A 12,389-nucleotide genomic window follows, 5' to 3' on the forward strand; every position below is an offset into this window, starting at 1 on the left:
ACTGCTGTACGGGTTTCAACTACCTACCTTTAGGTTAAGTAGTTGCATCACCTGAGGACCTTATAAATGTGTTTAAAAATATGTTGACTGAATGTATGTGAGTGAATAAGTGATGGAATGGTGATGAATGAATGAATGAATGATGGATGAATTCTGGTAAGCAGAGAAGGAACACGAAAACTAGGATTTTTCTGTTAAGGAACCCCTGGGTAGTTCAAACAGTTAATGTGCTTGGCTGCTAACCAAAAGGTTGGAGGTTCGAGTCCACCCATAGGTGCCTTGGAAGAAAGGCCTGGTGATGTATTTCAAAAAATCAGGCATTGAAAGCCCTGTGGAGCATGGTTCTGTTCTGATACCCATGGGGTTACCATGAGGTGGAACTGACTCAACGGCACCTGGTAGACTGGTGAAAGATAACTGTTAACTAATTTTATTTCCCCCATGATTCTAAGTCGGAATCCTTACTTCTGACTTCATTTCTCTAGGTCGTTCTTGTTTTTGCTACTCACGTCGGTAGGAACTTGTTGTGTAGATTTTAAAAATCTGGGTGAAAGACCGTGAAAGCTCTTGGCTGTTGTCCGTGAGGTCTTTCAGAAGACCAGACCCATCTCAGGACTCATAATTCTCAAAATTAATTAAAACCTCCTTCCCAATTACGAGGGAATTAAGCTGGCTGCCTTAGAAGCCTGCGACGGCCGGGGGAATCTGGGTCGGCGTTTTGGGGCTGGGTTTGGGGGCTGTGTTGGTGAGCATCTCTGTCTTCTCCCTTAGGGTTGCCACCCAGGATTATGAGCGGCTGAGATGGAGACGTCTGCCTCAGCCCCTGCCGCGGAGAAGAAGGACGGCAAAAGTGGGACCCTGGAAGGCAACGGCTTTCCCGACCTGGGCAAGAAAGCTTCTCGTGCAGCGGCTGCAGCGGCGGCAGCGGCAGCTGTCCAAGGAGGTACCTTCAGTTTTGCGTTTTGCAAACGGCAGGGGTGTTTTTCATGGGCCCGTTAGGATTTAATTGGAGTGGTGGTGTTGTCATTCAGGCATGCGTGCTGATTTTATGGAGGGCAGAATCCCAGACACCTGGGTCGACGCCTGCGGGGTTTCTTGGCCGTCTGGTTCCTGCAAACCCCGGGTGCTGAGCTGTCTCAGGCTGCAGCGGTTGGGACCTGAGGACGGTGAGGGGACAGGGAAGAGGGGCGAGTGCCCGCTGGGTGGCCCTGGAGTGAGTTAAGCTGACACATTCGAGAGTTGCCCAGAGATGCTGCCTCTTGCCTGTGGCTGCCAAGGACTATTTTGGAAAGTAATTGTCCCCTGATCCTTCTGGCTGTAATTAGAGGGTCAGGTACTCAATTTAGTATCCTTAGGTGAATTTCTGGCCGACCTAACCATGACAGAAGGGCTGCACGAGCCGCGGCCTCTCATTTTACCGCCCCGAGAGAAGTCCGTGGTGGTTTCCAGCAGTCCATGCCAGCACCCCGTTGGGAAGGTTTGGCTGGAAGGTGGGACCTCCCCTGTGTCTGCGTCCTCCATCTGGAGGCCACAAGACTATTTCTGTCTCAGAGGAGTGGAGAGACTCAGATTTCTTTTCATCCCTTTTTTATTCAAATGCGTTTAGTCATGCCCTGTTGCTCCCAGCACAGCTCTGAGGGAAAAGCGCCCTCAGGGTGAGGTGTGAGGCTCTGCCTGTCACACTTGCAAGTGTATGCCGGCTGCCTGGGGTCTTGTTAAAATGCAGATCCTGGTTCAGGAAGTGGGGCACGGGCAGGGTTTCTGCATTTCTAAGCAGTGCTACACGGCGCGGAGTCTGCCACCCCACAGGCTGCGCTTGGGAGAAAAAAAAAGGAGCTGGGGTAAAAAACCTGAAACGGATGCTGAGAGGGGTGTTTCTAATAGTGAGCTGAGGTGAGACTGGGACGTGGGACCATATCAGGGGAGGACAGTGTGAGACCACCTTTGTGCGCTCACCGTGCAGAGGGCCTTGACTGTTGGCCCGGCTTGGAGGAGAAGCACCTGTGCCCTGCACTCTGGGTGAAGGACCCTCCCCCTTGGTGAGGGGCTCTGAGAGGGGCCGGCGGGGGTTGGGTGGGGGCGGGAGGTGTGGCTATAGAAGGTGTAGTAGGAGCCCCCCACCCAGGGCAGTTTCCAGGAGAGTGGGGGAGCCGTGGGAGGGGGGAGAGGAGGGGTGGTGGCAGTGAGCCCTGGCTCTCAGGGCCACCTGCCTGGGTCCCCGGCTGGCTGTGTCTGCACATTGTCCGTTCCTCCCCTGGGTCAGGCCCACCCTGATCTCTGGACTCCTCAAGCTTGTGTGCCTTTGCCTGGAGCATAGACGCAGGAGCTCTGGTGTAACTTTTGGCCTGCCTCAAGGTTCTGAGGGGAACCCACCTTGGGGTCCTCAGGGGACCTGCCTCGGGCTGGGGTCTGACTCCCAGAGCTGTGAATGGATCATGGAACTGCACATGTTGCAATTTACAGCTGTGTCACAGCAGCAGAGAACAGACTTAGGCAGTAATTAGTAATTAGGGAGTAATTGGAGGGGAAAGCCCCTCTATCATCAGGCCTGGTTGTCACCCTTCGGTGAAATAACAACAGATGTTTGCAGGGTTCTGGAAGAGGGGGCAGTGGCGGGAAACAGGCCTGTAATTTGGAGTACAGAGGCTCACAGGAGGCTCCCCTGCTCTAGCCCGCTGCTTACCCCTACCCCACCACCCAGAACAGCTCCCCTGTCCTGGGCTCTCATTGCCTAACTCCCGGTCAGCTTGGCTGATGAAGCTCCAGCAGAACCTGGCTGAGGTGCTGGGGGAGAGATGCCTCCCAGGCGGTAGAGCCCAATCCTGCTTCTGGACTGCTGCAGAGGACAGGAGCTTCCCAGGGATTGCTGCTTCCTGAGCCCGTCTCTGCGGGGAAAGATGTGGCAGTCTGCTTCCTTAAAGATTTACAGCCTTGGGAACCGTAATGGGGCAGTTCTGCTCCCTGGGAAGGACCCCCTGGGAGTAGCTGTTGGAGTATTTTTAGCTCTGACATGAGGGGAGCCCCAGGGTATGCTGGCTGGGGTCCTAGTTCCAGTATTGCCCCCTGGCCCCTATAGGGTAAGCAGTTCTCATCTCTTGGCCTCATTTTTCTAGTCTTTATCATGAGGGGATTTGACACATGTTATCCAAAGTCTAGGAGTCCCTGGGTGGTGTGAAAGGTTAACTCATTCAGCTTCTAACCCAAAGGTTGGTAATTCAAGCCCCTCCCAGAGACCCTTGGAAGAAAGTCCTGGCAATCTACTTCTGAAACATCAACCACTGAATACTCTGTGGAGCACAGTTCTACTGTGACCCACAGTTGGAATCGCCTTGACTGCAACTGGTTTTATCCAAAAGTAGGTGATCTTTAGATGTCACATTTTCCTTAAATCTTATTGGGTGGTACAGAAGGGCTGTGAGCAAGAATCTTCATTCACTCAGCAAACCCGAGTCCCACAAGCTCCTGATGGGGCCTCCCTGCCTGCAGGATTAGACCTGACATGCTGGTGAGGTACACCAGCGAAGGGGTGCTAGGTGGCAGAAGTGGTAGTGTGTCCCTGAGATGGAAACACCTAAGGGTAGGGCCCCGAAGGGTAGGGCCCTCTTGTGCTCAGCTCTGGGATTCAGTTCTTGGTGCTGGGGGGCATGAGGTAGTGCCTGAGGGTATCCTTGTGGAACTGAGTGGCCTAATGACAATGCTGGGTGGGGGCAGCTTTGCAGAGTTGGACCTGCGGCACAGGGCTGGGTGTGCACAGTGCGTGAGGTGGGGGAAGGGGGATTGCACAAGGCCCCATAAGGCGGCAGCCCCGTAAGGCGACAGCCCATAAGGCGGCAGCCCCGTAAGGGGACAGCCCGTAAGGCGGCAGCCCCGTAAGGGGACAGCTCGTAAGGGGACAGCCCGTAAGGGGGCAGCCCCGTAAGGGGGCAGTGCGTAGTGTACGCTGGGAGGGAGCTGAGAGCTGCTTGCTGAGGGCTCCTTTCTGAAAAAGATTGAGCAATCATCCTGGTATGAGAGGGCTTGTCTGCGGCCTGTTTCGGGGCTGGTGGTAGAGGGTGCCTGATTGATTCCCCTGCTCAGGTGACCTCTCTGGTCCCTATCAGACCCCTGACCCTGGCTCCTCCTCAGCCTAGTTCATTCTTTCAAAAGCCCATGAGATTGGCCCTACGATGGGGCTCCTGACTCTTGCTCTGGTGATAATCTCTTTAGCTTTTCATATATTAAGTTTTTGATTTTAGACTGTGTTGGAGGGTGTCTTAGTCTGGGTTTTCTAGAGAAGCAAGCCCAGCAAAAACATGTTTAGAGAGAGAGAAATTTATATCAAGGAACTGGCTCACATGGTTGTAGAGGCTGGCAAGTCCCAAGTCTGTGGGTCAGGCATCAGGCTGGAGGCTTCTCCTGACTCATGTAGCTGCAGAGGCTGACGAACCCAAGATTGGCAGGTCAGATAGCAGGCTGCTGGCTCACGGGCTCTGGAAGCTAAAGAATCCAAGATCGGCAGATAAGATGCAGGCTGCTAGCTCAAGCCCCAAGAACTGGAGGTCAAAGGACGATGAGCTGAATGCAGGATCCAGAGCAGAGCAAAAGCCCATGAGGTTTGTCAGAAAGTCTGTATATATTGGATGCAGGGCACACCCCCAAGGAAACTCCTTTTCAACTGATTGGCTGCATATAGCAGATCTCATCACTGAGGTGATCACATATCAGATCTCGTCATGGAAGTGATTACATCATTAAACGACTGCCGAACTACATCGTAACTGCCAAACCACTGAGAATCATGGCCCAGCCAAGTCGAGATATAACCTTAACCATCACAGGGGGTGATTTGGGTCTGAAAGGCCCAGTCCCATGATATTGTGTGGGAAGTGTCCAATCTCTGCACCAGCCTTGGAAGGATCTCCATGCCTCAGTTCCCTCATTTGTCCAGTAGGCTAACAGCACTGGATCTCTTCCAGACAGCCAGTTCTGTGAGGCCATGACTTATTTGCCGATGGACCTTGCAAGTCACCTGGCCTGACTGGCCTCAGTTGCTTGGCTTCCCCTGGGAGTCCACCTGGTCAGACCACTAGGAGCTGGGTGTTTCCACTCCACACCACTGTGCTAAAGCGCGCATCAGCAACACCTCTGCGTAGCAGAGCAGGGCTGCACCAAAGGAAAAAGCAGCACTGTGGTCAGACTGGGGAAAATGTTAGTCTAATCGTCCGCGAGAGCCGCTCTTGAGAGCAGACGGTGAAAACTATGGAGGGTGGGTTCCTTCCCAGCCCCTTTAGCTGTTGTGCTGGCACTTTGGAGGCTGTAAATCTTTAAAAACACATTTGGGCCCAGGAATTTTTTTCCTTTAATTTCTAAAATGGTGTAATTTTAAAAGCAATTTGATTCAGATGTTTCTCCATGCTTTACACTGAAATTGTCCAACTGCTGTCATATTTTCCTCTCCTGCAGTGGGTACTTTTTTCCCAAAGTATTTCTGAACCTCTGTGTGCCTGAGCTGAGCTTCGGACACCAGCCCATGTAGACCTCTGGGCTGGGAGGATCTGAGAGGCTGGAGTGTAAAGCTGGGAGCTGGGTCTTGATCTGATGGGTTTTGCTAGTCCCTGAAACCAAGCAGCTGAGACCAGCATTAGGAATCTTGTGAAGTACCTGTGATGGTCAACACATACTTTCCTGAACACCTACTGTGTGCTGGGCCAGTGGCTCTCCCAGTGTGGTTCCACACCAGCAGCATCAGCATCTCCTGGAAACATTAGAAATGGAGATTCTCAGGTCCTTATTTTACCCCAGACCTGCTGAGTCAGAGACTGGCGGTGAGCCCAGCCTCTGTGTTTCAACAAGCCCCGTGGGTTTGAGAACCACAGTGCTAGGTCCACTGTACTCTAACTGCAGTAGGGCGGGTCCTTGTTGAGCCTCAGTGTTGCCATCCGTAAATGGGAGTCATATCAGGACCCATGTCATAGAGCTGCTATGTAAAGGTTACAGGAAGTATAATGCAGGGTGCTTATTCATGCCCGGCCTCGGACACTCAGTGAACAGTAGCTTCTTTCCTTACTTCTGTTATTACAGGCAGTGAGGGGTAGTAAGCAGCAAACACGGACTGCCTAGTCACATTCCAACTCAGCCGACCTTGGGCAAGTCGCTTCGTTTGTCTGTGCCTCAGTTTTCTCATCTGTGAAATGGCACCTTGTGAGATTTACTTGTGTTAATCCATGCATAGAAAAGTGCCTGGGACCTACTTAGCTCTGTGTGAGGCCCAAGTTAAGTATTTGCTTTATTAACTATTGGAACCTTGGGTGGTTAAGAGCTCAGCTGCTAACCAAAAGTTCGGCAGTTTGAATCCACCAGATGCTCCTTGGAAACCCTATGGGGCAGTTCTACTCCATCCTATAGGGTCGCTATGAGTTGGAATCGACTCGACAAGCAGTGGGTTTGGGTTTTTTTGGTTATTATCTTCTTACTGTTTTTCCTTTTCTGGGCCTCCCGGCTCTGCCTGATTTAGAAAGATTCCTATTCACTAGAAACCCTTGCAGGCTGACCTGTTGAGGCTGCAAGCTGATGGGCAGCCCAGATTTCTGGTGTCTTTGTACTCGGCCATTGTGGAGGGAGTCGGGGTTCCTGTCCTGCAGGGGTGACCTTAGCGTGTGGCCTGACCTCTTTGTACACTAGCGGTTTGGACCCGACCAGAGGTTGTCAAAGCTGGCCGAGGGGACAAGGATGAAGACTGCTCCCAGGCCTGTGTATTTTTAACAGTCTTCCCAGGTCACTGGATACAGCTGGTCTGAGGCACAGACTAGACCTGTTTGAGTTCTAAGGACTCAAGTTGGTGGACAAACCAGTTGCTAGTGGTTGGTAAGGGGAGGGTTGTGACCAGCACAGCTGAGGGGTGGGCTGTTCCTGGAAGCCTCTAGGACTGCCCACATCACAATGGCAGTCAATTTATTGCTGTCACTTCTTCTAATGTTTCTGTGTGCCACATTTTCACCTTCAAGGTGGGGGGTATCCCCATGCGCACTGGGGAACGGTGTGCACATTCCAGCAAATTTAAGTGGCTCAGACCCCCGGCGTTGTCACGAAGATGCCCAGGGCTAGAGCACCCCCAACTCACATTTACGTCATTGTACCTAGGAGTCTGTCTGACCCCTTTCATTAATGAACACCTCCCAGACCCCGGTGTCTGTTTGTGCTCCCCTCCCACAGGGGCTCACGTGGGCAGGGCATCGTTTGCCCTCCACCACCCCCCATGCCCCTCAGCTCAGCAGATACCTCAGCAGTGATTATGGAGTGGACGCACCGAGGCTGACGCCTTTGTGCCAGTTGTGTGGGGGTGGGATGACAACTCAGACCTTTGCCCACCCGGGGGTCGGTCCCCTGCTCTTTGGCTCTGGCCCTCTGCCCACCTTGGCCCTGTGGACCACAGGGAACTTGCAGAGAGGACCAGCCTCCCCGGCTTACCCGAGCTGTTCTGCAGGCCTCTTATGCCTTGGGCCTGGATTGCACTCAGGGGTGACTAAATGGGCAATTATTCTCGTTTAAGTGATTTTTCGGATTGCTGTGATGCTGCTTCTAGGCTTGTTTGACAGCCCTGCTTCACCAAGCAGCCAGTTCCCATCAGACTTTTTCTGGAGATCTGGGCTTGGTGCTCCCTGATGGCCTGACTCACCCAGGAGGCTGGCACAGCTCCACTGGGGGCCTGGATGCCAAGGTGGACTGGGGAGCTGGAGGTCCACTCCTTGCACAGAGGGTATGGTAGGGAGGATGTGGGCCTGCGGGGATGTGGGCCTGGGGTGGGGGGACGTGGGCCTGCGGGGATGTGGGCCTGGGGGTACGTGGGCCTGGGGGGTGGGGAAGGGACGTGGGCCTGCGGGGATGTGGGCCTGGGGTGGGGGGATGTGGGCCTGGGGGTATGTGGGCCTGGGGGGGAGGGATGTGGGCCTGGGGGTACGTGGGCCTTGTGGGGATGTGGGCATGGGGGTACGTGGACCTGTGGGGATGTGAGCCTAGGGAGATGTGGGCCCAGGAGGACGTGGGCCTGGGGGACGTGGGCCTGGGGTCAGTGAGACTTAGCTTGCCCAGCCCACCACTTGCTAGTTTTGTGTTCTGCGGAGTCAGTTAACTCTGAAGCTGTGGTGTCACTAGGGGGTTGTGAACCACACTGGGTGACACTGTCAGAAGGGGCAACACCAAAATGACTGTCTGTAAAATTTCTGTGAAGGGTTTCAGCAGAAATTTATTATTTTTTATAAAATATTCCTGTAGTTAGTTATAAGAACAATTTCTTTCTCGTAAGCTCAGCTTACATGTATCGTCAGTATACCTACAAGGCTAAAACTCTTTTTCAGCCTTCTCATGAGCTCTGGTCAGAGCCGTCATTATTACCCAGCAACGATGACACTTCAGAATCCCGTGGTTTCGTCTGCACTCGCTGCAAGCGCGCACTGTTGTTTTCAGTGCTGCCAGTGGCTTTCTAGCCGCTGATTTCATCATATTTTCTGATGTTTTAGCTACAAGATTGTGGTAATTGGGAATGGGGGGGGGTGGCACCATGAATTGCTGCACTGGGTGGCCCAACCCTAGTGATGCCACTGTTCTGCTCCGTGAAATGGAGCTAATAATGTCAGAGGTATCTACTTCTGGGCTAAACTAACCAAAAAAGCCAAACCCACTGCATCGGGTCTGTTCTGGCTCGTGGTGACCTCACGTGTTACAGAGTAGGACAGCTCCCTAGGGGCATCTTGGCCGTAATCTTTACGGAAGCGGATCACCAAGCCTCTCTTCCGTGGTACCACTGAGTGGGTTTGAACCACGAACCTTTAGGTTCGTAGTCGAGCACAAACTGTTGCACCTCCCAGGGGCCTGCCTCTGGACTACTGTGAGATTAAGTGGGAAATCATCTCTAGAGGGGCTCGCAGAGTAACCGGGTAGAGAGGAAGTAACTGTTAGTAGCAGGAATCTGAGGATCCCGCACACTGACGCCAGACTCCAGACACTCCCCACAGGGGCCCAGTGTCCACACTCAGCCTCTCTTGCCTGTAACACAGCAGCCCTGCCCCTGTCCCTGCCCCTGCACCTACCGTCAGTGTGCTGCTTGGGGTGGTGCCCCCACCCTGCCTGGCTGCCCCCTCTGTGCTGTAAAGGTCTCACATGTCTGCACTAAGACCCACATCACGGTTTTCTGGCTGGTGCCCACGAGCTGGCGAGCTCCGCCCTCTTGGAACGAGGGCACCCAGGGCAGTGCTGCTGGGTCCCCAGCGTCCCGCACCCACCCCAGCACTTCCTTGTTTCTCGTTTCATTCATTCTGGATGCCTGACAGATGCAGAGTTGGGGAATTGAAGTCATTTCCAGTTATAAAACAGAAGAAGCTTTAGAGAGCATCTCATTCATATCAGTTCATTTTACAGATGGAGAAACTGAGGTCCGGGGGCATGAAATGCAAACGGTTGCCAAGCGATGCCATTGGGACTGGAACTCGATTCCCCCAGAAATTGCCCATGGGGTAGAACACAGCCTGCCCCGTGGTCCGGCCCCCTCCTGGTCCAGACCCCAACTTCTCAAATTGATGGTGTTTATGTAGGAAACATTTTTCTGACATTTGTTTCTGTCAAAACTAATTTCAGCATTTCTAAAGCTTGGTAAAAATACAGCCTCATTACTTTGATGTCAGCGCATAGTTTACTATTAGTATATTCTGGGGTTTATCATTTTAGTCATGTTTAACACGGCTGCACCAGGCATGCTCTATTAAATCTGGCTGATTTTACATTCCTGTCCGGAATTATTTATTTGTAACAATTTCCTCTCTATCAAAAGACACAGCTAATGCTGTGTTTTAATGTGTTATTTACACACAAAATAACCTATTTACAACTCAGTATGCGCTGGAGGGAGAATGGATGGGCCCCAGTTCCCTGCGTTCTGTTATATCAGAGTTTAACAATCTGGATTGCTAATCGAACCATTTATCATTGGTGGGGGTGGTGGCCAGGTCTCACCGCCTCTGATCTGGGAAACACTTTGAGGATAATGAAGTCAATCTGGGCGTTCGGGGTGGATGTGGGATGCCTGGAGGAGGAACCGGACCCCTGGCCTTTCCCCGTGGATTCCCTGAGTTCATGTGTGCATGCCACAGAAGGTTCTGGAACCTGGATCAGTGATGTGGAGAAAACAGAGACCTAGAGGAGCTAGGAGGTGTCGGGGACTAGATGCTGTGCAAACACTGTGGTTGGGGCCGCTAGGCGGTGGCTAGCAGTCCTGCCCAGGGAGCTTCACCTGAGGGCAGCGTCTGAGCGGGGCCTCTAGGGTGTGTGGTTTTCACCAGGCAAAAAGAGGAAAGAGGGTAGACGTGGTGGGAGAAGGAGCAGCAGAATAGCACCTTGGGGTGCAGGGGTCCTGGGATTAGGGAGTTGGCCCATTGACTGCAGTGTGGGATGTGTAAGCAGTACACAAGTGGGGCCTGAGAAGTGGGGCTTGTGCCTTGGAGCAGGTGGAGGCGGCTGGACTTCCCTCCAGAGGCAGCAGGGAGCCAGCCCCAGAAACCCCTGTGAGTCCCAGTTTGCCCATGATATACAAGGAGGAGCAGCCTTCTAGCCTGAGGAACACCCTGGGCAAAGGCCCTGGGGTAAGTGGATGGCTCGGCATGGCAGGGGCAGTATGTTAGAGTGGGGGGTGCAGGCAAATGCAGCTGGTTTTGTCAGCCCCTTGATGGAGGGTTCCCTCCCCCACTCCCAGCCCCAGCACAAGCCACCATCTCGTGGCTGGGAAGCCCTGTGCGTCTGTCCGGTGGTCCTTCCTTGGGCCTGTGTCCCCTGGCTGCTGCACAGCCACACATGAATGCTGGAGGCTCAGCCTAGCCTGGCCGTGCGTGTGTGTGACTTGTTTGGAATCTTCTCCAGGACGTGGCTGGTGCTAGCCCTCTCCTTCCTCTCCTGCTGTGGGGGAGGGAAGGGAAAAGAGTGGAGGGGCCACCATCTGGGAACCACCCTTAGATTTTCCCCTGTGAATCGAGGTGGGGTGTGCATACTGGGGCTGCAAGTCCCATGGGCATGGACCTGCCTGCTCTGTGTTGGCGGCGGGGAATCCGGGAGTCTGAAACCCTTATCCCAGGTAGGCCGCGAGCTGTGTGGTCAGAGGAGGGCCCATCTCTGCCATCTGGCCTTCCTGTCCTGCTCTGAGCAGCGGTATTTGAGAGGAGGGTTTGGGTTTGGTGTGATGCTGGGCAGTTGGCACTGGGTCCTGTGTTTTCTCCTTCCCTAATCCCTGAGATTCTGGAAATGAAGGAATGACACCCCCATCCTGGTGCCCGACTCCACAATTGGGCAGTTATCCTTTAGCTGCCCACTGTGTCTGTGCAAGGCACACAGTGTCGTCCCTCCCTCTTCTTGAGCAAGATTACTGCACTAGCTGCCAGGCCTTTTCCCAGAGACATCTAGGTCTCAGCAGCCTGCAGGCACTGGAGCACCTGGGGCCGGGGGCAGCTAACCCCTGGGAGAAAGAGGCTCAGAGAGGGAAGTAAAGATTGCTGACTGCAGGTTGCTGAGGCCTCGATGCAAGTGGGACCATTGTCCTGTTCCTGGTCCCCGGGCTGTGAGGTGTCCACACTCGTGCACCTCCAGGTCTATGAGCGTGGGCCTTGGCATCAGGGGCCAGAGCAGTGTGGAGTTCCCTGCCTGAGCACAGCCCACAGCAGGGGTTCATGCCAGGTCCAGCTTCCCCAGCTCTGAGCTGACTGTGGGAGGGAGAGAAAGGAAGGGCCCGGCAATTCCACTCCTAGGTATATACTGGAGAGAACTGAAAACATATCTTTACATAAAAACTTGTACATAAATGTTTATAGCAGCATTATCCCTAATAGCCAAAAAGTATAAACAGCTCAAATGTCTATCAATGGAAGAACAGATAGACAAAATGTGGTATATCCCTGTGTCATGGATTAAATTCTGTCTTCCAAAAAATCTGTGTATCAACTTGGTGAGGCCATGTGTGGTTGTCCTCTATTTTGTGACTGTAATTTTATGTTGAGAGGATTAGGGTGGGATTGTAACACCACCCTTACTCAGGTCACCTCCCTGATCCAAGGTGAAGGGAGTTTCCCTGGAGTGTGTGGCCTGCACCACCTTTTATCTCTCAAGAGAAAGGGAAAGGGAAGCTAGCAGAGAGTTGGGGACCTCACACCACCAAGAAGGCAGCACCAGGAGCAGAGTGCATCCTTTGGACACAGGGTCCCCACGCCTGAGAAGCTCCTCGACCATGGGAAGATTGAGGACAAGGACCTTCCTCTGGGCTGACAGAGAGAGAAATACCTTCCCCTGGAGCCGATGGCCTGAATTTGGACTTGTAACCTACTAGACTGTGAGAAAATAAATTTCTCTTTGTTAAAGCCATCCACTTGTGGTATTTC

At 53.2% G+C, this 12,389-nt stretch overlaps 1 protein-coding gene across 1 annotated transcript in view; it reads left to right on the forward strand.

The window, feature by feature from the left end:
- Positions 1-597: 597 nt before the first annotated feature.
- The window catches only part of GLI2 (GLI family zinc finger 2), a 259,722-nt gene continuing 247,930 nt past the window's right edge, over positions 598-12,389 (forward strand). The window contains exon 1 of the mRNA XM_064287308.1: positions 598-943. Within this exon, the coding sequence (XP_064143378.1) occupies positions 802-943 (142 nt within the window). The 5' untranslated portion in view covers positions 598-801. The remainder of the gene's footprint in view (positions 944-12,389) is intronic.

Source organism: Loxodonta africana, chromosome 6 (assembly GCF_030014295.1).
Source record: "Loxodonta africana isolate mLoxAfr1 chromosome 6, mLoxAfr1.hap2, whole genome shotgun sequence".
Lineage (NCBI taxonomy): Eukaryota > Metazoa > Chordata > Mammalia > Proboscidea > Elephantidae > Loxodonta > Loxodonta africana.